The sequence below is a fragment of the Pan troglodytes genome, chromosome 2 (assembly GCF_028858775.2).
Source record: "Pan troglodytes isolate AG18354 chromosome 2, NHGRI_mPanTro3-v2.0_pri, whole genome shotgun sequence".
In the NCBI taxonomy this organism is placed as follows: domain Eukaryota; kingdom Metazoa; phylum Chordata; class Mammalia; order Primates; family Hominidae; genus Pan; species Pan troglodytes.
In genome coordinates this window covers 128363382-128390926 of record NC_086015.1, presented here as the reverse complement: position 1 = coordinate 128390926, position 27545 = coordinate 128363382, and the positions used below count along the sequence as shown (strand labels likewise).

The 27545-nt window shown below is 40.6% G+C and overlaps 1 protein-coding gene across 15 annotated transcripts in view; it reads left to right on the top strand.

Annotated features, from left to right (window-relative positions):
- The window catches only part of SLC12A8 (solute carrier family 12 member 8), a 130385-nt gene that overhangs the window by 99923 nt on the left and 2917 nt on the right, over window positions 1-27545 (top strand). For 7 of the 15 annotated variants that reach the window (XM_009446336.5, XM_016941817.3, XM_063807058.1 and 4 more), the window contains 5 exons: window positions 1479-1625; window positions 3677-4322; window positions 18745-18842; window positions 19388-19505; window positions 25246-25306. In XM_009446336.5, the coding sequence (XP_009444611.2) occupies window positions 1479-1625; window positions 3677-4322; window positions 18745-18842; window positions 19388-19505; window positions 25246-25306 (1070 nt within the window). Of the gene's footprint in view, window positions 1-1478; window positions 1626-3676; window positions 4323-15120; window positions 17286-18744; window positions 18843-19387; window positions 19506-25245; window positions 26884-27545 lie in introns of all 15 variants that reach the window. The other 8 variants (XR_010155740.1, XR_010155741.1, XM_063807054.1 and 5 more) reach the window with 5 other exon arrangements.

The window sequence follows — 27545 nt, the reverse complement described above, 5'->3', positions numbered from 1 at the left end:
TTTTAAAGAAATTTTTTTTTTCCAATCAACTATCCTGACTGATTCATCAGTCAGTCAAATTATTCCAGTGATAATTTATGAGCCAGGAAAGAAGTCTAGCCAGTGGCTTGTGTTCAATGTAGCTTGATGACACGAATCCGGTGCTTTGCTGATGCAAGGAAGTAAAAAATGGGGTGAGGAGAGGCTTCATCAAGAAGGGTGTAAGTGACAAAGCTGAATATTAACTCTAACCTATCTGTAAGCATTGGACGCATGAGTACTTGGAATGTACAGTTCTGGCCATTGTGCCTAAAGGAAAGTAGAATGGAAAGGGCACCTCAAATAAGAAAACAAAGATGCTTCCCTGTGGGTACAGATGAGGTCTGGCCCAGGAGGGTGAATTCATGAGTGACAGCTTGGGATCTGGCTGTGCATGGCAAGCAGTCATGCAGCCATCCAGCCCCTTAGCACTTTTAGCCCTGAGTTAGCTAGTAACATCTTGGACCCTGATCTTTTGCAAGTTGACACCAAGAAGAACAGCTGTGCCCTCTTATTCTATCTGTTGGTGCCTTGTGGGTCATGGATCTCATTCATTCATTCGTCATTTATATTTCTGTGTTGGGCACCAAGAATTCTAGGGTAAACAAGACAGAAGACCTGCTTAAATGAAGCCTCCAGATTAGTGGAGGGGGCACCATGATAGGTGCTATCCTAACATCATGTTGGGGATGCTATGGAGCACTGAGAAGCGACTACTGTAGTCAGGGAAGAGGGGATGGCCTCACAGTGGAGGTGAAGTTGGTGCTGAGTTTTGTAGCACAATTAGGAGTTTAACAGACAATGAGTAGATTAGGGCGTGTGAACAGAGGCTTCCTACAGACAGAAAAATCATGCTGATCAGACTTTCAGTGTGCAGGGTGTGGAGCTAAAGAGGTCACAGACCATGAAGAGCCTTATATGTCAGGACAGGGGGAGATTTTGATATATCTGCAATGGAGACATTGTGATCAGATTTGAGTTTAGAGAACAGAGGCTTAGGGGATGATTCAGAGTGACTCATCTGAAGATTTAAACTCATCTTTAAGGGTGAGCTTAAAGACAAGAGGCCAGTAAGCATTGTGGTTGGCCAGTTTGTTCTCAAAGTGTGGTCTCTGGGAATGCATGCGGAATCCAGATTTCTAGGCCCCACCCCAAGCCTACTGAACCAGGAACTCTGAGGAGGGGGCCCAGAAGTTTGTGTTTAGCAAGCCCTGCAGCTGAGTCTGGCAGACGCTTCATTTGAGGACCACTGTGCAATCCATATGAAATGTGGTGGTGGATTCAGCTGAAACCATGGAATGAATGGGGGTGAGGCTGGGGATGTGGAAACTGTATCCCAGAGATCAGATCTAGAGGACTCAGTGGATGATTGCATGGGGTGCAGGTGGGTGGGTGCTGGGGGAGTAGAAAGGCACAGGAGCAGGTTCTGGCACTGGCGAATGAAACCGCTTCTCACGCAGGTATCCCTCGTGGGCTTCCTGTTCCTTTTGGGCTTATACATCTCGTCCCTGGCTTCCTGTATGGGAGGACTTTATGGAGCTCCCCGCATCCTGCAGTGCATTGCCCAGGAGAAAGTGATCCCTGCACTTGCCTGTCTGGGACAAGGGGTGAGTAATCCTCTTTTTTTGGTTTGTTTTTTGAAACATGTTTTGCTGCTAACCTCATTGTTGGCCCATCAATTGGTTAAGCTTTTCTGATCAGAGCCTCTGGTCAATTTCTTTGGGGTGACACAGAAAATAATGCAGAGGTCATTTCTTTCAGCCCTGTCCTCTGGCTGGCTTAGGTTAGGGCTAAGTAGATGAAGCATCTTAAATGTCCCAGCCACCCAGCCCCTTAGCACTGTTAGGACTGGGTTAGCTAACCAGTCCTGGTAACATCTTGGACCCTGAGCAGCATGAAAATGCAGTGCCCCATCCTTTAATAAAAATGAATTCAGGATCCTCCAGGTTTAGCATAGAAGAAAGCATGTTTTGGTCAGGAGGCAAGCTGGTCCTTGCAGCTCTAACTCTGCCCTTGAGTTTCACCCGCCCCTTGGGGGTTGCTGTTTGATGATTTCCTACCCCTCTGGCATCTACACTTCCTGTTAACCATCATGAACCAAACCTTAACTGATACATAAAGGACAGCTCAGTTGAGACATGGCTGGAATGATTAAAATAGACATTCCTAAAGTCCAGGGGAGGACCAAAGAGACATAAACAGAGAATCCCATTTCCCACTAATATGGTTTGCAAGCTAGAGTTCATTTTTGTCTTGTTGGGGTACCCCAGAGGGCCTCCCCAGCCACTTCCAATTTTCAGCCTCTCTCTGGTTTAGGGAACACATCGTTGCAACTTATCCTTGATTTCTTCCTTTATCTTCCTCCAAAAATGCAGATTGGTTTTGGACATAGTCCGTTTGAGATCCTATTAGACGTTCACTGGGAATGTTGAGTAGGCAGTTGGATATGTAAGCCTGGGTTTCAGGGGAATGTTTTAGGCTGGAGATTCAAATTTGGAAGTTGTCAGTATAATGCCGGTATTCAAAGCCGTGAGCCTAGTTGAGCTCACCAAGGGAGGGAGTACAGATAGAGATCTGAGGATGGAGCCTGGGGCTGCTTTAAATGTGGAGTTCAGAGACGTGAAAAGCCAGCCACAGAAACCAAGAAGGAGCAGCCAGTGAAGAGGGAGGCCAATCAGGAGAAGTAAGGTGAAGAAAGTGTTTCGAAGAGGACAGAGTAGCCAGCTGGGTTAAAGAAGACAGGGACTGAGAAGTGACTGTTGCTTTTGGCCCAAGAACTATGTCAGTGACTGTGATGAAGAGCTCCCAGGAGAGGCAGCTAGCACCTTTTTTCTACTCCTGTCCACCTGAAGGTCACCATACCCACCTCCATTAATAACAGGTGTGTGTAATGTGTGTGCCTGAGCATTTGCGGATGTTTAGTGTCAGAATTCCCCTCCTCCAGCCACCAGTGATTCTGCTGTGTCTTCCGGAATCTGCCTCTCCCTGGGAAGAATCAACTTTGCATTTCTTTGATTTTCTATGCTGGTATTAAAACCCAATGAAAGACAAAAGGAGAAAATATTTGGGAAGTCAAAATTCTATAATAATGCCCCATGTTCAAAGTTATTCATATGGCTGGGCACAGTGGCTCATGCCTGTAATCCTAACACTCTGGGAGGCCGAGGTGGGCAGATTGCTTGAGGCCAGGAGTTTGTGACTGGCCTGGGCAACATAGCAAAACCACATCTCTACAAGAAATACAAAAATTAGCCATGCATGGTGGTGTGCACCTGTAGTCCCAGCTATTCAGGATGCTGAGGTGGGACGATGGCTTAAGCCCAAGAGGCGGAGGTTGCAATGAGCTGAGATCACATCACTGCAGTCCAGCCTGGGCAACAGAGCCAGACCGTCTCAAAAAAAAAAAAAAAAAAAAAAAAAGTTGCTAATACAACTAATATCTGTGGAGCTTACTGCATGTCAGTCTGTGTGAAGCATTTCACATGCATGAACTAATCCCATGAGTAGGATATTATTATCTCAAGTTTATAGATGAATAATCACATGGGGAGAAGTGGCTGAGTCATTATGAGTTGTGTTTCTAGCCTGTAACTTCTGAAATCTCTGAAGCGTTCTATCTGAAATTTTATGGTCCTGCATGTTATTTTTGTTCCTGCAGAAGGGGCCAAACAAAACACCCGTGGCTGCCATCTGCCTGACCAGCTTGGTGACCATGGCCTTTGTTTTTGTGGGTCAAGTGAACATTCTGGCCCCCATCGTCACCATCAACTTCATGCTGACATACATCGCAGTGGACTACTCTTACTTCTCCCTGTCCATGTGTTCCTGCAGCCTGACCCCGGTGCCTGAGCCGGTGCTCAGGGAGGGCCCGGAAGGCCTCCACTGCTCTGAGCACCTGCTCTTAGAGAAAGCTCCCAGTTACGGCTCTGAGGGACCTGCCCAAAGAGTCTTGGAGGGCACGCTACTGGAATTCACCAAGGACATGGATCAGCTCCTCCAGCTAACCAGGAAGCTTGAGAGTAGCCAGCCCAGGCAAGGAGAGGGTAACAGGACCCCAGAAAGTCAGAAGAGGAAAAGCAAGAAGGCCACCAAGGAGACCCTACAAGATAGCTTCCTCTTGGACCTCAAATCCCCTCCTTCTTTCCCTGTTGAGATCTCTGACAGGTTGCCCGCTGCCTCCTGGGAGGGGCAGGAGTCCTGCTGGAACAAGCAGACTTCCAGGAGCGAAGGGACTCAGCCTGAGGGAACATATGGAGAGCAACTTGTTCCTGAGCTGTGCAACAAATCAGAGTCCAGTGGAGAAGGTGAGTGCTCTGGTATCACACTGGGGCCTCTTATTTGGGGATGACCACTGATTATCCTACCTACCCAGTTATTGTGAACCAGTTATAACTGGGTTTAAAATCCTTGTTAATTTTGTGCAATATTTGTTTTAAAACATTATATTCAGGTATCAGCTGAATTATTTGTAATTGTACTCTGTTATAGATAGTTAATTTTAAACAGAAATTTCTATCTACTCCTGTATGTTAGACCTGAGAGCCACAGCTAGTAATTGGGTATCAATCTCTTTTCACTCAAAAATGAACGGAAGTATAAAGCCAATGTGAGTAAAATCATCTCTCCTTACAAGAGAAGTGGAAATGTGTTGTGATAAACTACCTGTTAAGGACGCAATATGTTTTCTTTGTGGAAGATGAACCTCCCAAACCAGGCAAGAGGGGATGGAAAGAAGGTGGCTCAAGCTTTGTTTTCTCAAATCTATAAACACAGAAATACACAGAGACACTCACAGAGAGGCTTATAGAGCATGAGAAATTCTGAAAATGAGAACTCGTATTTTCAAGGACCTACCATATTCTAGGTGCTTTACATCTATTACTTCGTGTAATATAACATATATTAGCATTTTCCCTTTTACAAATAAGACCTTGTGTCCACATTAGGTCACAGAGAAGACTCTGACCTGATTCTTTGCACAGCTGGACATCACCCTGCATTGTATTGTCTGTATTTGAGGCCCATGTACTTTCCTCTACATTATGCTCTCCCTGGAGCTATATACAGACAGGTGTGGGCAAAGAGGAGGAGATGAGGGACATAGAAGGAGGTGTCTGAAAAATAGTGTTTTGGCCGGGCGCGGTGGCTCACGTCTGTAATCCCAGCCAGACCAACATGGTGAAACCTTGTCTCTACTAAAAATACAAATAATTAGCCAGGCATGGTGGCTGGTGCCTGTAATCCCAGCTACTCATGAGGCTGAGGCAGGAGAATTGCTTGAACCCAGGAGGCGGAGGTTGCAGTGGCAGGAGAGTTGCTTGAACCTGGGAGGCAGAGGTTGCAGTGAGCCAAGATCATGCCACTGCACTCCAGCCTGGGTGACAGAGTGAGACTCCATCTCAAAACAAAACAACAACAACAACAACAAAAAAAAAACCCCAAAAACCTAGTGTTTTAAGTTCTCCCAGAAACCTGTTTTTCCTTCTTTGCCTCTAAATTTCTGGGGAACTTTTAATTAAAAATAAAAATTATTTTATTTTAATCAATGTAATAAGTGTACAATTTAATAAGCCAAATAATATTAAAAGTCACATAACCAGAAACAGTAGTTCCTACTCTTTTATACCACCCCTTTTACCCTTCTCTATTTCCAGTCCCATTCCCAGAAAATCCCACTTTGAACCAAAAATATGCTTCTTCTGTTAATCTGTCACTAAATAATGTATTTGCGTTGCTACTTCTTGATATGTCAGTTTCTGACATCATCTTTTGAGTTGCTGTTATGGTAAATGAGGATTTGGTGCGATATCAGCTCACTGCAACCTCCACCTCCCGGGTTCAAGTGGTTCTCCTGCCTCAGCCTCCCAAGTAGCTGAGATTACAGGGACCCACCACCACACCCAGCTAATTTTTGTATTTTTAGTAGAGATGGGGTTTCACCATGTTGGCCAGGCTGGTCTTGAACTCCTGACCTCAAGTGATCTGCCCACCTCAGCCTCCCAAAGTGCTGAAATTACAGGCGTGAGCCACCACACCCTGCCTGGATTTAACTCTTATATGCCACTCTGACTTCCCCTTATTTAATGCCCCCAGAGTAGTTATCTCACAGTTTTTTATTAAATTAAAAGCTAGTATTCTTGTTATCATGACTAAGTAAATATTGCTCAGTTCTGAGCCATATGTTACACTATGATTACATTTCCTTTTTTGCTCAACTTTTGCTGTTTCCTGGAATTAATAATTGCCTTAGTTTTTTCTTTGCTTGGTTTTCTGTCATCATTTTTCTTTAAACGCTCTGGCAGATCTGTCAAATGCCTTTTTGTGTTATTTTCAAAATGCTCCAATTCTTCAGAAATGTATTCTTTTCTTTTTTCCCCTCTGTCCTATGGCTCCATCCTTCTGTTCCACTCTAGATTGTTTGTTTGCTAGGTCTGCTACAAAGCTGTTGTCTTAGAATTCCTCTTGTTACCACACTTCTGTGTCAGATCCAGGAAACAAGAGATTTGTTACCAAAGTCATGCTTTTACATAGTTTTTCTTTGATAATTCCCCACCCCCATCCCTCCATCCCCCCTCTATTATCTCGATTTTGTATCTTCTTAAATGGTTCTCTAATCTTCTTTCTTTTCTCTTTCCTATTTTTCATTTATTTGTTGTTTTTTTTCTGGGATATTTCATGGATTTTCTCTCCCAAGGCTTCTAATGATTTTTTTTTAAAATGTTGGTTGTTGTATCAGTCACGATTAGTTTTCACTGAGGATAACAAAATTGCAAAATAATAGTGACTTCATCTAGCTCATACACAAGGATCCAGAGGTGGGCAGTCCATGGCTGCCATGGCACCTCCATGGTCCTGAGTGACCCATGCTCCTTTATCACTTAGTATATTGTTCTGTGATCCAACATGTGGTTGCTGGGGTCACGCCATTACATTTATATTCCAGGCACTAGAAAAAGGGGAGGGAAAAAGGGCAAAAGGGTGAGCCTCTAAATTGAGTCATTTGGAGGAGGCTTCCTCAAAAGTCCCATTCCAACTTCTCATATTTCATTGGTTGGAATTTAGTCATGTGATTACAACAAACTGCAAAGAAGGCTGATAAAATTGTTTTTTAACTGGTCATATTACTACTTTACATAAAATTATGTGTTTTTTCTTTTTTTCCTAAGAAAGGAGGAGAGATAAGGTAGCAACTATCAGTCTATGCCACAATTATGCAGTTTTTAATTTCCAAGACCTCTTGGTTGTGATCTAATTTGTCCTTGTCTTTTTTTTTTTTTCTAATTTGAACATCATCTATTTTTGTTCTATGGGTACAATGGCTTATCTTCTCTCTCTGATACTATTATTGATCTTCCTCCTTTAAAATTTTTTTCTGAGGCTGGACATGGTGGCTCATACCTGTAATCCCAGCACTTTGGGAGGCTGGGGCAGGAGGATCACCTGAGGCCAGGAGTTCAAGATCAGCCTGGGCAACATAGTGAGACCCCTTATCTACAAAAATTAAAAGGGAAGTTAGCTGGGCATAGTGGCATATGCCTGTAGCCCCAGCTACTCCAGAGGCGAGGTGGGGGGATCTCTTAAGCCCAGAAATTCAAAGTTACAATGAGCTATGATCACTCCACCGCACTCCAGCCTGGGCGACAGAGCAAGACCCTGTCTCTAAAAATAAAAGTAAAAATAATTTTAAAAAGTTTTTCTGTTCCTTTCACTGTTCTGTTTTCTTTAATTCTTTTCTCTTTGGTTTGGGCTCTCTCTTTCTCTCTCTTTTTTTTTTTTTTTTTAAATCTTGGAGGCTTTTACTAAAATGTCCATTGATCTTTTGACTTCTTTTTGTACTTAAAAGTGAAGCACTCGCTGGGCACGGTGGCTCACACCTGTAATCCAGCACTTTGGGAGGCTGAGACAGGAGGAATGCTTGAGCCCAGGAGTTCAAGACCAGCCTGGACATCATAGCGAGATCCGGCTGCTACAAAAAACTAAAAAATTAGTGGGGGTATAGTGGCACATGCCTGTAGTCTCAGCTACTTGGGAGGCTGAGGTGGGAAGACAACTTGAGCCTGGGAAGTTGAAGCTGTAGTGAGTGGTGATCACATCACTGCACTCCAGCCTAGGTAACATATTGAGACCCTGTGTCTACAAAAATTTTTTTTCAATGAGCCAAGTGTGATGGCACATGCCTGTAGTTCCAGCTACTCAGGAGGCTGAGGTGGGAGGATTGCTTGAGCCTGGGAGGTTGAGGCTACAATAAGCCATCATCACACCACTGTACTCCAGCCTTGGTGACAGGGTGAGCCTCTGTCTCTCTTTTTTTTTTTTTTTTTTAAGTGAAGTACTAAAAAACTGTTTAGAAGAGCTTTGTACATTAGCAGGGCTTGTTAATTGGGGCACCTGACTGTAGAATAAGGAGGAGTGGGCTAGACTTTTACTGGAGGACCCCCAAATGTGAATATCTAGAGGTTTTTCTCTTGGGCTCTTCACGTTTTCCTCTGGAGGAGAGTTCTTTAATCCCTTGCCTGAGGGACACACAGATAGGTACGGGCGTTCTGGGAACAGGATGAGGTGAGTGAGTTGGAGAGGGGTCTCACTGTTTAGGGTATAGATGTTCATTTAATTCCCTGGCTTCAAGTTCCATTTCCACACTCTTTGCTGTGCCTGCTGTGCCAAGTTTAGGCACTCTCTGGCTTGATTGTTTCAAAGGAAAACCCCCTTGAGGAGGGAATTGGGCAACGGAAGGGTTGTTACTTGGCTTCATAGGCAGAGAAAAGGATCTTGGTATACAACAAATATAGACCTCCCACAGCCACCTATACCTTACCACTGCGTGGGATGTGGTGCTTCCTGGTCCTGAAGCTGGTCTGCCGGAATGAACTGGGCTGCTCCCTGCCAGCATCCTCTCTGGAGGCCCTAGGGTTCACTCTCCTCTGCTCTGCTCAGTCTGTCACTACGGTCACCTTTCCATCTTCCAGGACTTGTTTTTATTTTTCCTCTCTCATTCTCTTCGTGTTTGTGGGTTTCTGTCTGTTTCATTCCTTTTCTGTCTTCTCATTGGATTTTCAGGAGAGACGTGGACAGTCTGCAATGTTTAATCAAGGAAGTGGTCGCTGTCCAGCTGCCTAGTCTTAGAAATGTCATAGGTGTTGCTGACCATTCCCTCTCTCCCACTCCCTGCTGCCTTTACTTTGGTGCAGACCCTCATCATCTTGTACCTGGACTCTTGCTAAGTCTCCAAGACTCTCCCCCATCCCATTTCTCCTTCATGCTGCCCACTGAATGATCTTTCTAAAATAAAACTCTCATCATGTCTCTCTTATTTAAAAATGCTTGCTGGAATTTAACCCCTTCCATGTGAAGTCCCAGATAGTGTGTACGATGCAAGGTTCTTCGCAATGCAGCCCTAACCTACGTTCCTGGCCACACTTCTCATGACAACCCATGCACTGTGCGTTCCACTTTCACCCAAACTGATGTCCTAAACACACCATGTTCTTTATTCCTTCCTGCCTTCATACACCCTGTTCTGCCTCCTCCGATTGCTTCACCTCCCCCTTCTCCATCTGGAAAACTCTGACATCATTTAAAATCCATCTGACTTTTAAGATCCACTTTCACCCCTTTTGGAGGAGGATTCTCTGATGTCTTCCACTGTGCAACCATAACATTTGATTCATATTAGTAATATAAACTATTATCTCATATTTATGTCACATCATATTTATATCACATTTGTTCACACATTTGTCTTTAGGTTTATTTGTCTATCTTAAGGAAATAAATATTAAACTCATTTCTTTGCCACTAGATTGTCAGATTCCTTTGTTTTCAAACTATGTCTTTTTACCTCTGTACTCATCACGATATTCCCACATAGTACACATAATGTAGCAAACACTCAGTAAAGCCTACTTGAATTGATGAGCAATTGAGCAAATATTGGCTAAAACACTGAAGCATTGATCAAATAGAAGGAGTTAAACTATTATAAGAACCTAATCATTGACAAACCAGATGCTATAAAATAATAATAATCAAATCACAATGGAATAAATATTCCTGAAAGCATGGATTTTAAAAATTAACTTGAGGCTGTATTTTATACCTTATATACACAAGAATTATTTATTTACAACAGCTGTGCAAGAGAGATATTTTTAACTATGTAGACATCATCAAAGACAAGATATCTGATTAAATAGAAATAAAAAACATTTGTACAACACAGTGTCACAGAAGGAAACAATTATTCTGACAAAACACAACTGATGAAAGCATACCTTCTGAAGCGTATTATTTTTAAAAACAGGAAGGTCAAAATCCAGATTTTACTGAAAAGATATCAGGTGAGATAAATACAAAGTTTTACATTTGAAAAATCAATGCTCACTCATTCATGACATGAATGAGTGAATTCATTCAACAAATGAATTCTTATTGTTAAGTATCATTAGTAGCTAAAAATAGCCAGCACTTACTGAGCACATCCTATGTGCCTGGCACTGAGATTAGCATTTAATATGAGCTATTTCACTGAAGCCCAGATTTAGGCATTGTTATGTCTTTCTACAGATGATAAAACTGAGGCTCAGAGAAGTTAAACACTTGCTCATGATAGGAGACAGTCAGAATTTGAACCCAGGTCAATCTGACTGTCAAACCTGTGCTCTTAACCACTACACAGTGTGTATGCCAACACTTGCAATGGGTATTTGTTTTGAACTAGGCCATGATATTGATTAAATGAACACAAATTAAATCATCTTTAAGATATCATTAAGCTGGGCATGGTGGCTCATGCCTGTAATCCCAGCACTTTGGGAGGCCAAGGCAGGTGGATCACCTGAGGTCAGGAGTTCGAGACCAGCCTGACCAACATGGAGAAACCTCACCTCTACTAAAAATACAAAAATTAGCCGGGCATGGTGGCACATGCCTGTAATCCCAGCTACTTAGGAGGCTGAGGCAGGAGAATCACTTGAACCTGGGAGGTGGAGGTTGCAGTGAGTCGAGATCATGCCATTGCACTCCAGCCTGGGCAATAAGAGTGAGACTCCATTTTTAAAAAATAATAATAATAAATATATATAATTGTGTATCTATTAAGCTATAAAAATTTAAATAAAAATAGCAGATTTGTGATAATTAGGTGTATGTACACATTGCTAGAGGCAACATCAATTGATTCATTCTTTCTTTCCTGTTGATTAAAGTTTTTCATCAAATTTGGGAAGTTTTTGGCTAATATTTCTTCAAATATTTTTTCTGCCCTTTCTTTTTCTCCTGTCCCTGTGGGACTTCCATTACATATTTGTTGATATACTTGACATTATCCCATTAGGCCTCTGAGACTCTCTTTCCTTTGCTTCCATCTTTCCACCTCTGTTCTTCACTTTGGATCATTTTTGTCTTGAAGTTCACTGATTCTTTCCTCTGTCATCTCAAATCTTCTGTTGATAGCATCTAGTACATTTTTCATTTCTGTTACTGTGCTTTCTAACTGTAGAGTTTTCATTTGGTTCTTTTTTATAGTTTATATTTCTCTCTCTCTCTTTTTTGAAACAGAGTTTCGCTCTTGTTGCCCAGGCTGGAGTGCAATGGTGTGATCTCGGCTCACTGCAACCTCCACCTCCTGGGTTCAAGCGATTCTCCTGCCTCAGCCTCCTGAGTAGCTGGGATTACAGATGCTCACCACCGTGCTCAGCTAATTTTTTATTTTTAGTAGAGATGGGGTTTCACCATGTTGGCCAGGCTGGTCTCAAACTCCTGACCTTAGGGGATCTGCATGCCTCAGCCTCCCAAAGTGCTGGGATTACAGGCATGAGCCACTGTACCTGGCCTTTAGTTTATATTTCTCTGTTGGTATTATTTATTTTTAAAGTCATTGTCATCCTAATTTTTTTCTCATTAACATTATAGTTTTCTTTAATTCTTTAAATATATTTTTAACAGCTGCTTTGAAGTTTGAAGTCTTCGTCTGCTAAATACAACATATGAACCTACTCAGTTAGTTTCTTTTACTTGATGTTTTTCTTTCCTGAGCATGGATGACAGTTTTCTGGGTTTTTTGCATGTCTTGTAATTTTTGGTTGAAAACTAGACAATTTAAATAATGTATTGTAGCAACTCTTTATTCTGATATATATTTCTGAGTTTTTAGTTTTTTGTTTATTTTAGTAAATTGCCTGGATTTCAACTGTGGCATCTGCCTCCCCCGTGGTGTGTGGCTGCTGATATCGTTAGTCAGCTTTTTATTCTTATGTGTTTAGCCTTGCTTCCTAGGAGTTGCCCCCTGTGTCTGCATAGCCCTTAAGGCTCTGCTCTCTGCCAGTGGATCTGTGTGTCACTTGGGAAGCATAGTCAAAACTGGATCCAATTAGTTCCCCATTCTCCTCTGGGTTTTATGTTTTGCCAGGTTCTTTCAGGCCTCCCCAGGCATGGGCATAGTTTTCTAGTCATCCAGGGAAATGTGGGGAGGTTATCTAGTCTTTCTATGGTGCTCTCATTTCCAGGATCTCCCCATTAAATTTCTGCTGGTCTTCTGCTCACCCTAGCTGGGTCTGCACTTTCAGGCTAGCAAGGATTTTCCCCATTCATTTTTCTACTGTGCTTATCATATTTAGCATATAAAGCCACAGCCTTTTGCCCTGGCTTCGGATCAACTTTGCCCCTCTGACAGCAAACTGCTGGTTTCTGACCAGCTTCATGCTTAATGGGAGCAGCTTAGGCAAGAAGGCTACAGGCTTTCATGTTTCTTACCCTCAGCTTTAGAAATTTTTGAAAAATAAATACTTCTCAATTTGTTTTCTTCATCTGGTAAATTTCTGGAGCTCTGAAATAAGTGTTTTGGACTATTTTGTCTAGTTTTATACTTTTGTGTGTGTGTGTGTGTGTGTGTGTGGAGAAGATTCACTGACCTCTTCATACTGCCATGGCTAGAAGTCCCTCTGGTTCATTGTTTGTGGAGAATGATCTTTCAAGATGTAACAAGAAACACAAAACTGTTTAATTGCCCTGACTTAGTCTATTTGAGGGAACTGTTTATCAAGGAAACCACCCCAAATCAGCCAAACAGCAAACCAAAAAATGTGTACAAGATTGTCATAGCTGCATTGTTTGTGCTAATGACAAATTAGAAATAACTTAAGTGCTCAGCATTTGGAAAGTGGTTAAGCAAATTATAACATCAACATGATAAAATACCACATGGACTTTAAACATGATTCTGTGTGGACTAAGGCAATATATGTTATCAGTTTATACATGCTAATTAGAACTATGTGTTTATTTATTCTGATAAAGATATGAAGTGAATTTTCACAGAGGGTTTAATATTTAAGTAATTTCTATAAAATTACTTAAATTTATTATTTAAAAATTAACATAATTGGGGTTTCCTCCTTTATGCTTAAAGTGTTTATATCTGCTGTGAACATAGAACTTAGACATATCACTAGATTTTAAAAGTCAATTTAATATTTTGCCTTATATTTGTTATGTGTAGCATTTTTAACATGCACGATGCATGCTTGTTTGTTTTATGAGTAGAGGCTTGATAAAGTAAAGTTACCTGCCTAGTTGTAACTTCCTAGTATTTCTAGCATGAGAAGCTGTCCCCTGCCCCTCTGACAAGTTTGTACAACTTGCTTTCTCCAGCAAAATCTGAGACAAGAAAAAAAATTCCTCTAGTCACTTTGGAAGAGTTTTGAAACCCTAGCTATTCAGAATTATGAATAATTGTCTATTTTACAGTACCTATTCAAAGAGTCATTGAGCATCTTTGCATAAATTTTCCCTTACATTGCTGATATATAAAACAGCATTGTGGCTGCCTAGAGGACAAACCTTTCCTACTACTTCTGCCCAAGTTCCTCAGAACACACACACATACACACACACACACACACACACACAATTCCCTTTAGGTTCAGTAAAATTGAGGTTGTGTAAGATCAAGTGTTGTAAAACGGTGAGCTTTAACAGGTGACAGATCTCAGAGAGAGGCAAAAATATAAGTTCTTAACCAATAGTGTTTCTTCTTCTTTTTTTTTTTTTTTTGAGACAGAGTCTTGCTCTGTTGCCCGTGCTAGAATGCAGTGGTGTGATCTTGGCTCACTGCAACCTCAGCCTCCTGGGTTTAAGCAATTCTTCTGCCTCAGCCTCCCAAGTAGCTGGGATTACAGGTGTGTTCCACCATGCTCAGCTAATTTTTTGTATTTTTTTTAGTAGAGACGGGGTTTCACCATGTTGGCCAGGATGGTCTCGATCTCTTGACCTTGTGATGCACCTGCCCCTTGGCCTCCCAAAGTGCTGGGATTACAGGTGTGAGCCACTGTGCCCGGCCTAGTGTTCCTTCTTAATAACCAAGAGGGCAACTGTATTTTACTAAGCCTATGTTTGCCATTAATTAAATTGTTAAAATTAAACAATTTTTAAAATAATTATGATTGCCATTAATTAAATTGTTAAAACTATACAATTTAACATGCTGAATAGACATAGAAGGTTTTTGCTGTTGTAGAGCTTACATTCTAGTAGGGGAAGACATATGATAAACAAGCAAATACCATACTGTGATGTCAGTAAGTGATAAGTATAATGAATAATAATAGAGTAATGGGATAAAGAGAGACCAGGGTGGGGAGGAAGATGCACTGCTTCAGGTAGGTTTATTAGAAAAGATCTCACTGGGAAGATGATATTTTAATGGAGAACTGAATTGCATGAAGCAGTGAGCCATGCAGAGAAGTAGAACAAGAGTTCCAGGTAGAGGACCTGGCATGTAAAAAAGTCCAGGTGGGAACTGGACTGGCAACTCATCAAGAATGGCAGAGGCCCAGTAGTGACTGGAGAGCAGTGAGCCAGGGAAGAGAGATGAGAGGGGTCCAGTGAGGAAAGTGGGGGGCAGTGCTGTATAGGGCCATGTGGGCCATTGTGAGTGTGATGGAAGGCGCTGAAAGTTCTAGCTACAGCTACAATGTGACCAGAGTCAGTCTTTAAGAAGATCACTGGCTTTTAGAGGTAAGAGAGAGAGCCAAGGCCAATTTGGAGGTATATTAATTAGGGTAGGCTAAACAAATAACCAAAAAATATTATTTACTTGCTTTACAGTGCAAGAAGGGTGTTCCAACTCCGTGGGAGGCTCTCTTCCATGCATCCACTCAGGGATCCAGGCTCCTGCCATTTGTATGACTTCACTGTGCCCTCGGACCTAGTCGTGTGAAGAGTCAAGACTGAGTTATCACATTCAGATTTCAGGCAGAGGAAGGGGAAAGTGCACAGAGAAGAGGCACACATTCTCTTAAAGACCTTGGGCCAGGAGTGGCACTCACTGCTTCTGTTCACATTCTGTTGCTGAGAACTTAGTCACATGGTTACACCTAACAGTGAGAAATCCTGTGGACTGTACTCTAGCTGTGGTCTGTACCACAGGAGCCCGCTGCAGTAAATGGATGAAAGATGAAAGTGGGTTGGACTAGGATGGGAGCAATGGAGGCAGTGAGGAGTCATTGTATCCAGAATATATTCTGATAGTAGAATCAACAAGGTTTACGGATGGAATAAGTATAGGTGTGAGAGAAAGAAGGGAGTCAGGATGAATCTTACATGTTTGTGTAAATGGTGGTGTTATTTATTCAAATGAAGATTTGAGGTGAATAGATTTCTGTGTTAGTCATGTTAAGTTTAAGGTGCTTATTAGCCAACTAATGGGTGATACTGAGAAGACAATGAGCTATTCAAAACTTAAGTTCAAGGGAGAGGTCGAGGATGATGTAAACTTGGAGTCATCAATATATCAGTAGCATTTAAAGCCATGAGACTAGAAGAAATCTCTTAGGAGTGGGTATACATGGAAAAAAGGAGTGCTGAAGACTGAATGTTGGAATACTCCAATATTTTCAGGCTGGAAGGAGGAGGCGAGCCAGCAAAGAAGACTGAGAGAGTGGGCAGTGACATAGAAAAATCAAGAGAGTGAGGCATCTTAGAGGCTAATTGTTCCAAGAAGGAGAAAGTGATCACATGTATCAGATGCTGCCTGAAAGATCAAATGGGATGAGGGCTAGGAGTTGACCACAGAATTTGAAAAGATTCAAATCATTGGCAACTTTGGTAAGAGTAGTTTTAGTGGAAAAGTGGATACAATCATAAGAGTGGGTTGGGGAAATAATGGGATATAGAGACTGCATAGGCAATTCTTTTGAGGAACTTTGCTATAAGGGAGACACAGCAATAGGACAATAACTAGGGGTGACCTGTAGACATTTGTTTAGGTGGGAGAGATGACAGTATATTTGTATTTGTTGGGAATGATTCAGTAGGGGACAGGAAAATTGATGATGTGAGAACAAAGTCCTTGAACAGGCCAAAAGGAATGGGATCCTGGCACAAGTGGAGGGATGGGCCTTAGGATCAGAGGCTGTTCATCCACCGTGAAAGGAAGGAAGGAAGAATAGAGGGTATAGATGCAAGTGAATTGGCTAATTGGGTGATGAGAGAACATGAAAAGTTCTCTTTGGAGAAGAGAGCTTGTAAATTTGTTCTATCAGAGAGTAGGAGGATGAGTTGCCTAGGTATGAGGCTGCTGAGTAATTCTGAAGCATGGGAGCAGATGTGTATGTAGGTAAGAGGTTAGGGAAAGCGGGAGGTAGGTGATGGAAATCAAAAACATACTAAGGCAAATTATCTAAAGGTCCCTCTGTAGACTATGAATGGTTGGAATGAGGAACAGCAGAGCAAATGAGCTTAACTTTGTTTTTAAAGGAGGTTATGGGCTGAGAGTAGATTGCTTAAAGTCATGATTTAGGAAGTGTAAGGTTACTGGTAATGACACACCGCAAGTGCAGCTAAGGGAGTTGACAGTTGGGATGAGTGAAAGAAAAGATTATTAGTATGAGGATTTCGAGGAATCGAGAAAGTAGGGCTTTGGATGAGTTGTTTTTGTAGAAGTCACCAAGGATGACAATGGATGCTGATAGAGAAAAAGATGGTGAACCAGGGGCTGAAATATTTAACAAGCAAGAGAAGAATGACAACTTGGTAAAAGACTGTAATGATGAAGGGTAGGGTGTGAAATAGTCTGATGGCATGTGCTTCAAAGGGGCTAGATCATAAAGCAACAGTGACCAGAGAGGTTGGGAGACTTGGACTAGGAATACTTAGTGAGTTCTGCTACATGCCAAGCCCTAGGCTCAAGATGGATGTGGACCCTGCCCCCATGAAGCATATAATCCAGTGGGCATAGAAACATGTAAATAAGTATACAACTATAAATGATGGTAAGTGCTGTGAAGGAAATGGGCCATAAGGAAATATTAATGGTATGTGGGAATATATTTAGATTTTCCTGTGGGGGCTGATTTCCCTGAGGAAGTGATAACTGAGCTGAGACCTGAGGGATGCATAGGAGTTAGATAAGCAGAGGGCTAGGGGATCCATGAGACGTGGATCCCAGATAGATTCCAGGAACCAACACATCAGGAGTGGTTGATGTGGGGAAGAACACTGGTATATGAGACAGGATTTGGACCATAGTGAAGAAGGAAGGGCTTGGCAGAGGAGATGGCACAGTCAAGACAGTTTGGCTGAAGTGGAAATTTGATATTGGAGAACAGAGAAGGGCTATGTAGGGAGCTTTCTACTATATTTCCTGAGCAACAAACTTTGAAGGTTGAGAACACCTGAAGTTTTAGTGTTGAAATGAAGTATAAACATACTGCAAAGTTAATTCAACATGTCATTTATTTGAAACATTATTGTGGTGTTCATGGTGATTAGACCATATTGTTAAACAATCTAGATGCATTTTCATAGTTAAATTGAGCATTTCTGCAGAAATAGAAAGTCAAATGCCTCACGTTTTCACTTATAAGTGGGAGCTAAATAATGTGTACACATTGACACAGATTGTGGAGTAATAGACGTTGGAGACTTGGAAAGGTAGGAGGGTGGGATTGAGCGATGAGAAATTGCCTAATGGCTACAGTGTACACTATTTGGGTGAGGCTTACACTAAAAGCCCAAACTTCACTACTCTGACATTAAAAAATTATTTTTTTTTTAAATTGAGCGCTTCTGGAACCAACTGTAAACTGAGAATGCAGAGCTGAATAGAACATGACATAGCTCTGAGAAGCCCTGTTGTGCCTGAAAGGATGAGGCAGGATCATGCATTTGTTTATTGCCAGGCCCCTTTCCCCTCAGCCATTTCAATTGCCAGAGGAAGGAATCAGAGGAGCTATTCTCCCTCCATCTTTCTCCTTCATCAGTTTCTGGTTGATACCTGAGACAGGTCTAACATGAGCTAACTTTCAGAGTCAGAAGGTAGCAAAGACCATCTCTCATTAGACAAAAGCCAACCTGCCCTAGCAGTCCCGGTGGTCACACCTGGAAGCCAAGAATACCAGATGTCTAGTTCTCCCACTCTAACACCTTACATCTGAAAAAGAGGGGAGAGCTGAGTTTCCAGTTGCCCCAGATGACATATCTGGACAGTTGTGCCTTGAGCATCAGAGGACCTTCCTTTCCACTCTGTCTCTTTCTTCTCTTTCTTTCTCAGATCCTTGGCTAGTGGGAGGCCATAAACACTTCTTTCTTCCTTTTCCAAGAGCAAGCCCTGGGAGATGTCTTTTAGGCTAAGTTACAAAATTGGGGAAGAGGAGCTCATAGGTATATTTTCCTAAAAAACAGTAGAGGGTTGATAGCAATTTGGCAGCCAAATCTTTGGCTATTTTTTAGATTTCTTCCTGAAGTCCAGGCTCCAAGAACAAGATGTCTGGAGAAGATCCACTTCTTTCTATACCCACATGTGCAACCCCTGGGTCTCCCTGTTGGGGGTGAGTAACTTCATCTTGATCTCAGTTGTTTTTGGGACAGAGTTCAGGTGGACACATGTGTGATCTTGGGCTGTGGGGGAGGAAAGATGGAGGGCCTAATTAGAAGCAATGTGATTTGCCTGTTGTATTAGAATTTAGATGAGACTACATATGGCAAGATTACATTTAATGAACCGCTTATTTTAATCAATAATTTCCTTTTTAAATAATTGTCTATGATAACTTCTGGGTTACTAAATTTTAAGGTACGCTAAGTTATCATACTTTCATCCTAATTTGTTTCTTATAGGGAGGAATGGGACAAGGAGATAAGATAGAATATCTAGTTGATAGTTTTAATTAAAGAGTTATTTTCAGAGGATATCTGCCCAAATATCTGCTTAAGTGAGGTTTTTTGAATTCTTCATAAACTTCTATTATTCAGACTTTTACAGTGATCAGAAGTTGATGAGAGGGAATGTTGTTGCTGAAGACATTAGCCTTGTGGCTTGCTTACCATGTAGAAAGCCATTAGGTGATTTGCTCTTCCTACTCTGTTTTCACAGGCTGTTGGGTCCCTTCTCATCATGTTTGTGATACAGTGGGTGTATACCCTGGTTAACATGGGTGTTGCTGCCATTGTGTATTTCTACATTGGCCGGGCCAGTCCAGGGCTTCACCTTGGTAAGCAGCAGAGCCATTTTGCCACTGGTTCCCTCATTCTCTCTACCATTCATTGGAAAAAAAAAGATTTTGAATATCAATTGAATGCCAACACTGATTCAGATGTGAATCCCATTTTCAAATAATTTATAGTCTAGGAGGAGAACTGTGACAAGCACATGAATGATTACCAATAAAAATAATAACTTAGCGTGAGGTTTATAAGATATGTAGAAGTAAAAATGAATAACAATAGTCCAAGAGCTAGCAGTGAAGTGAAAGTATACTGTTGTAAGTTTCTTATACTTTGTTAAATACTATAACATCACTTGATGGCCGATTGTGGTAAGTTTAAAATGTATACTATAAACCCTAAAGCAACCTAAGATAACACAACAGTTATAGTTAAGCCAGTAAAGGAGATAAAAAGTACTCAATCAAAATAAGGCAGAAAAAGATAATAAAGGACAAATGAGACAAACAAAAAACAAATAACAAGATGGTTTATGTATATGTAATCCCAGCCATATCAATAATCACGCTAGATATGGGTAGTCTAAACACCCTAATTGAATGCCAAAGATTGTCAGATTGAATGAAAAAGCATGACCCAACTATATGCTGCCTACAAGAATCCTTCTTTATATATAAAGACACAAACATGTTAAAAGTAAAAGGAAGGAAAAAGATACATCAGGCTAACACTAATGAAAAACAAAGCAGTGTAGCTATATTAACATTAGGCAAAGTAGAGTTTGGAGAAAAGAATATTACAGTGATAAAGAGGGTGATTTCATGAAGCTGAAGGGAAAAACACATCAGGAAGACATAACAAAGCTTAACATTTATGCACTTAAAAACACAGCTTTGAAATACACAAACCAAAACCTGATAGAACTACAAGAAGAAATAGAAAAGTTCACAACCATAGTCAGAGATTTCAATACCTCCTTCCTAATAATTGATAAATAAGTATACAATCAGTAAGTCTACAGAAGACTTGAATAACACTATCAACAAACCTGGCTTAATTGACAGTTAGAGAACATTCTACGCCAAAACAGCAGAATATATGTTCTTTTCAATTATACATGAAACATTTACCAGGAGAGACTATATTCTAGTACATAAAAAATATTTCAATAAATTTAAAAGTATTCAAGTCAATTCAAGAACAGAGTATGCTCTCTGACCAGAGCGGGGAGTAATTAGAAATAAATAACAGGAAGATATCAGAAAATCCTCGAATAAGCCAGGCACAGTTGGCACACACCTGTTGTCTTAGCTACTTGGAGGGCTAAGGCAGGAGAATTGCTTGAGGCCAGGAGTTTGAGGCCAGCCTGGGCAAAATAACAAGACTCTGTCTCCTAAATTAAAAATTAAAAAAAGAAAAGAAAATCCCCAAATATTTAGAAACTAAAGAATATTACATAACCCTAATTAAAATACAGAAAATAAATAATCCATGCTTCAAAGAAGAAAGCAGAGTGAAATTACAAAGTATTTTGAACTGAATAAAAGTGAAAATGGAACAGCAAAATTGTGGGATGTAGCTAAGGAAAATTTATAGCATCAAATGCTTACATTAGAAAAGAAGATCATTTGCAAATCAGTGATCCCAACATCCAACTTAAGAAACTAGAAAAAGAAGAGCAAATTAAACCCAAAGTAAGAAGAAAAAAGGAAATAATAAATCAGAATAGATCAGAGTAGAAATTAATAAAATGTAAAACAGAAAAAAATAGAGAATGCAAATGAAGCAAAAAACTGATTATGTGAGAAGATCAGTAAAATTGATAAACCTCTAGCCAGACTGATCAGAATAAAAGAAGAAGAAGCACAAATTACCAATACCAGGAATGAGTGACATGACATCATTAGAAATCCTATAGATATTAAAAGTGAAATAAAGAAATAATATAAACAACTTTCTCTTGATAAATTGACAACTTAGATGAATTGGACAAATTCCTTGAAAGATACAAACTTTCAAAGCTCACTCAAGAAGAAATAGATATGGGGCTATTCAGGTCATCTATTAAAGAAATTAAACTGGTCATTAAAAACCCTACCAGAGAGAAAAGCCTATGCCCAGACAGCTTTACTAATAAATTCAACCAAACATTTAAAGAAGAAAAAATATTAATTCTATACAAACTCTTTGGAAAACTATAGACTAACATATCTCATGAATATAGATGCAAAAATTCTTAACAAAATTTTAACAAATGGAATGCAATAATATGTGAAAAGAATAATACACCATGATCAAGTGGGTTTCTTCCAGGAATGCAAGGTTCATTTAGCATTTGAAGTTAATCAATGTAATTCACCATATTTACAGATGAGAAAAGGAAAACTACAAAGCATTCCTGAAAAAAAATTAAAGAGTAAATTAAAGAAATAAATGAAGAGATATACTATGTTCATGAATTGGAAGACTTAATATTCTTAAAATTTTAATTATCCCTCAATTTTTATATACATTTAACATAATCCCAGTCAAAAATCTCCGCTGCCTTTTTATAGAAATTGTCAATCAGATTCTAAAATATTTATATGGAAATGCAAAGGACCTAATAGCCCAACCAATTTTGTAAAAGAAGAATAAGGTTGTAAGACTTGCACTTTCTGATTTCAAGACTGATTTTAAAGCTAAAGTCATCAAGACAGTGTGATGTGGAAGAGCTAGACAAGTGAATCAATGGACAGAGTAGAGGATTTGGAAACTGACCCACACATATAAGGTCAACTGATTTTTGAAAAAGATTCAAAGGTAATTCAGTGGGAGGAAAGAATAGTCTTTCAACAAATGGCACTGAAACAACCAGAAAGCCATATGCAGAAAGTAGACTTCCACCTATATATCATACCATATAAAAATATAACTCAAAATGGATATTAAAACTAAATGTGAAACTTAAACCTATAAAATTTCTAGCAGGAAATGTAAGAGAAAAATCTTTGCGACTGTGAGTCAGCAAAGATTTCTTAGATACAACAAAAGCATGAAAACATTTATAAATTGGACTTTATCAAAATTAAGGACTTCTGACCTTCAAAAAATACTTTTAAGGCTGGGTTTAGTTTATAGTGACAGCAGATCAGTGGATACTTTTGAATGGGAGTGGAGTAAGGATACATGGGAGAGAGATCTTATGAAGTGGCTTGAGGAAACTTTTGGAGGTGCTAGACATGTTCATTATCTTGCTTGTGATGCTAGACATGTTCATTATCTTGCTTGTGTGTATATATATATACACACACACATCTAACCATGTGTACACTGTGAAATATATATATACATATACACACACACACAGACCAAATTGTATACTTTAAATACAGACACTCCTTGATTTAATGATGGGATTATGTCCTGATAAACCAATCGTAAAGAATAATTGTAAGTCATGGACTGTCTTTACATGCAGTTTGTTCTGCAGATGTACCCAGGATTTGTTTTAGTCAGGTGTGGTAAAACACACAGACCTGGAAATGACTGTCATGAAGGAGGAAGATCATTAGAAACAGGAGGCTTGGTATGCCATGCAGGGCCATGTGGGGATGGACCAGGGTTAGTCATGGGGCAGAAGAGGAAGAGGGGAGATCATGGCCTAGAGCCTCTTTTGGGTTTTTGTGGAAAGGAATGAGCAAGGCAGGGTAGGTACACTGCATAAGGCTAGGATTGAATAATTCGAGTAATTTTAGCAGACTCTGGGCTACAGGGATGAACTATAGTTGTCTCGTCCTCGTGTGATTTAGGGCAGGGGTAATATTGGCTTGGTGTGGGAGAGTTTGATAAAGAACTACATTAAGGGGAAGGCCCTGGATTGGTTGGTTTTATATCAAAAGCCCACCCACTGGAGAATTGTTTGCTATTCAGTATCTAGGAATTAGCTAGACCCTCCAGGATCAAGATCCAAAATGCCAGGGCATCCAGAATATAGAAAACAAGAAAATACAGTCAATACACAGTTTATTGCATATCAATTATTCTTTAATAATAAAGCTGTTTAAAAATACATTAGAGAGCCCTTTTCAGCAAAATCCTATGATGCTCCAATTTAAAATAAAGCAACTTGTTACAACTACTAACTAAATCAAATAGCCCATAACTATTTAGGCAAACTAAAAAAAAAAAAAAAAAAAAAGTTTGCCGGGTGAGGTGGCTCACACCTGTAATCCCAGCACTTTGGGAGGCCAAGGCAGGCAGATCACGAGGTCAGGAGTTCAAGACCAGCCTGACCAATATGGTGAAACCCCATCTCTACTAAAAATACAAAAATTAGCCGGGCATGTTGGCAGGTGCCTGTAATCCCAGCTACTCGGGAGGCTGAGGCAGGAGAATTGCTTGAGCCCAGTAGGCGGAGGTTGCAGTGAGCCGAGATCAAGCCATTGCACTCCAGCCTGGGCAACAAGAGTGAGACTCCGACTCAAAAAAAAAAAAAAAAGAAAAAAAGGTTCTTCAGAATTAGAATAGTCTGATGCACTTCAAACACTTTGAAAGAAATGCACTTCAAACATTTTAAGTCGTGTGTATTAAAAATAATGATTTAGAAAAACAGTAATGTTAAGAAGAGGTCCTTATGTTAGCTGACATCATGGATAGAATATATTTTAATTAACAGTGATTACTTCAGTGATTGCTTCTTTATTTCTTAAAAAGTAGTTTGATCTTAAGAAATTTCAATTATTTCCTAGAAATCTATTCATAGGAAAACATGAAATCAAATTTCAGGCCAATGTCCATCTAAAATTCAAATAATTTAGAATCTAAATTATCACACTTAAGTAGGGTGAGTTAATAAAATATGTTTATTTTCTTCCTTCTGACAATCTCAAAATGTATTAGAAATCTTCTCTTTGCAATTGCAAATGCAGATCTAAAATTTATCTTCCCTTTAGCCATAAGGGCCTAAATGATATTGAGGAAACAGGTTATCAGCTGCATACTGTTGATATTTGTGGAGATTTTAACATAAGCCTCTTAAAATAATGCTATTTTCCTGATCATATATTGAACATTATCTAATCAATCAATTTTCAATCATAAGTATGTATAATTTAGAAAAGCATTTTCTAAAATCACATTTGATTTGTTTCTCTAAAGTTATATATAATTTACTATGTGAATTTTTTTAAACCTACACCAAAGGAGGAATGGATTTTTTTCCATTGATAAACCCTATTCAAATCTGTGTGTTTGATGTCAGGATTATTTGGCTAGAATCAACAACAATTCAGCTCTAACATTTCTACATGTGGAACTATTTGATTCACTTAACACCTGTTAAAAAAATTCTTAAGTGCCAGATCCTGTGAGGTACTGTGATGATTATAAGGATGAAAAAGACATGTTCCCAATTCTCAGTGTATGGTCTAGTAGAAAATTTTATAGTGTGTATTCAACACTTGTCAGTATGAATCTTAAAAAATTTATCAAAGTTTTTTAATTCTTAAGACTAAAGTTAGCAAGTCTTCTGCATTTGTCTTTATAGCACTTTATCCAGTTTTTCAGGAGTGATTTTGGAGTTTGGAAATAAACTTTTGAAGGATTCACATGAGTAAAAGTCCTTAGTAGGCTGCTGTCATGGAAGATTACAATGAATATTATTTGTTTAGACTGAAAAAGGAAAACATTTGTGTTAATTCTGTGCGTGTGTGTGTATTGGGGTTTGCATTCACCCTATTAAAACTGAGCTTCTAGATGCGTTATGTAGAACCTTCAAAAATGGTTATGTATATGTCTTCCCTGCAGGATCAGCCTCCAACTTCAGCTTTTTCCGGTGGATGAGGTCTCTCTTGCTCCCCTCCTGCAGGTCTGTGCCAGTTTGGAGCCAGTACCAGAATGGATGAGTGTCCAGAGTCCTGGGAGGTGCCAAGGGTGTCCCATTCCTGGCTGGGCTTGGGCCTGGATTGTGGCATGGGAACCTAACAACTGGGCACCTCCGGGAGACTCAGATGTTGCTCCTGCCTGCACTCCACCACACTCGGCCCCCAGATTCGGCTCATCAGAAGCTTCCTCTAGGCTCGTGTCCTCTTCCCTTCTTATCCTCAGTCATCAAGAACAGAGGCTTTATTTAGAATCTGGTTGCTGGGGTGATAAGTCACTACTCTCAGTGAGTTTACAGTCTAAGACACATTCACATCAATGCATAATCACACACAAGATTAAAGCCCAAGGGAAATGTAACGCCAGGAAGCACATTCTTCCATCTGAGTCAGAGGTAGTTGACATGACTGGGTTGGGGACAGTGCAGAGGCCAAGTATAGAAATAAAGTGGAGATCCTGGAGGATTTCTGTGGGACCTCCATGGTCAGATATACAGGAAAGGAGAAAAAAACTTTCCTGAGAAATAGAAGCCTCATAGAGAGGGTATATTTCACATGTGCCCTAATCTCACTCCTTCTCCTCCACTCTTGCAGTATCACTGCTTCTTACCTTTTAAGGCCCTGGGATTCTGGGGAATTACACCCACCCTCTGTCCCCTTTCAATATCAGTGAGGAGCTAGAGCTGCAGGCTAGGAAAATCCAGGCAGAACCCAACCGAGTGTTCATTTGGTTGCATTTTGTTGGTTTGTTTTTGAGACTCTAGATGTCCAGGTTGTACTTGCTAATATTTCCACCCTGCATGTTCAGACATTGCTAGTGGATCATGGGATCCTTTCCCATTGATCCCAGGTGTAACTTCATAATCCTTTTTTCCCCTCATTTTAAAAATTATGGTAAAATAGGGCTGGGCGTGGTGGCTTACGCCTGTAATCTCAGCACTTTGGGAGGCCGAGGTGGGCAGATCACCTGAGATCAGGAGTTCAAAACCAGCCTGGCTAACATAGTGAAACCCCATCTCTACTAAAACTACAAAAATTAGTTGGGCATGGTGGCGTGCCTGTAATCCCAACTTCTAGGGAGGCTGAGGCAGGAGAATCGCTGGAACCCGAGAGGCAGAGGTTGCAGTGAGCCGGGATCGTGCCACTGAACTCCAGTCTAGTCGACAAAGTGAGACTCCATCTCAAAAAAAAAAAAAAAAAAAAAAAGTGAAATACATGTAACGTGAGATGTACCATCTTAGCCATGTTTACGTGCAGTGTGCAGTTCAGTGGCATTAAGGACATTCACATTGCTGTGCTATCATCACCATGCCCATTAAACACTCTCCATTCCCAAGAATCCTATTTAAGACAACTCTTCACAAATAATTGCCAATCTATTCAAGATGGCACAAGAAATAAAGCGTTCGTGCTGGAGCTTGGGATGACAAGAAGCAGCAGCAAGGGCTACAGACACCAGCAGGGACAGGGCCCAGGGATGGAGGCTGGGGTGCATGGGGAGCACCCTGTCATCTGCTTCCTTGGGCCAGCTGGGCTCAATGTCTCATGTGGAGCTGCAGAGAGGGTGAGTGATCTTTCTGCCTCTTGTCCTGTCCGATGCACAAGGTTGGGTGAGCCAGGTCACAACATTTCTTCACTGATCTCTTCTCCCCTACAACCCAGTCCTGAGAAAGAGTAGAGTTTAAATGGAAATAGATTCTGTGTAAAAGCTGCCTACAGATTCTGGAGCTGCAAGTGGTGTGTGGGTGAGACTATTTTTTTGCCTTGCCTGATTTACAGGAATATTTTTAGTCATTTCTGGTTTTAAAGCCTAAAAATGCCATGGGAGGTCACCAGTCCTTATGTTGTACTCTGAATTCCTAGGATTTCACCTTGGAGGTCACAGCAGTGCTATGTAGAAAGAAGAATGTACTAGGGGGAGATTATTCTTAGAAAAGGACAGTACTTTGTTTGGAGTAGAATCAGTCCACACCATTCATAACACAAACACCAGGCTCTGCGGGCTGTGAGGTGGGGGGCAGAGGCCTCAGCTAAGTCAACATCAAACTCATTGGCCTTACCATGGCTGCTGGGTGATACTTTGGGATGGTTATTCAGGAGGTTGAAAGAACCAAGAAAGGCTGGGCGCAGTGGCTCACACATGTAACCCCAGGACTTTGAGAGGCTGAGGCGGGTAGATCACCTGAGGTCAGGATTTCAAGACCAGCCTGGTCAACATGGCAAAAC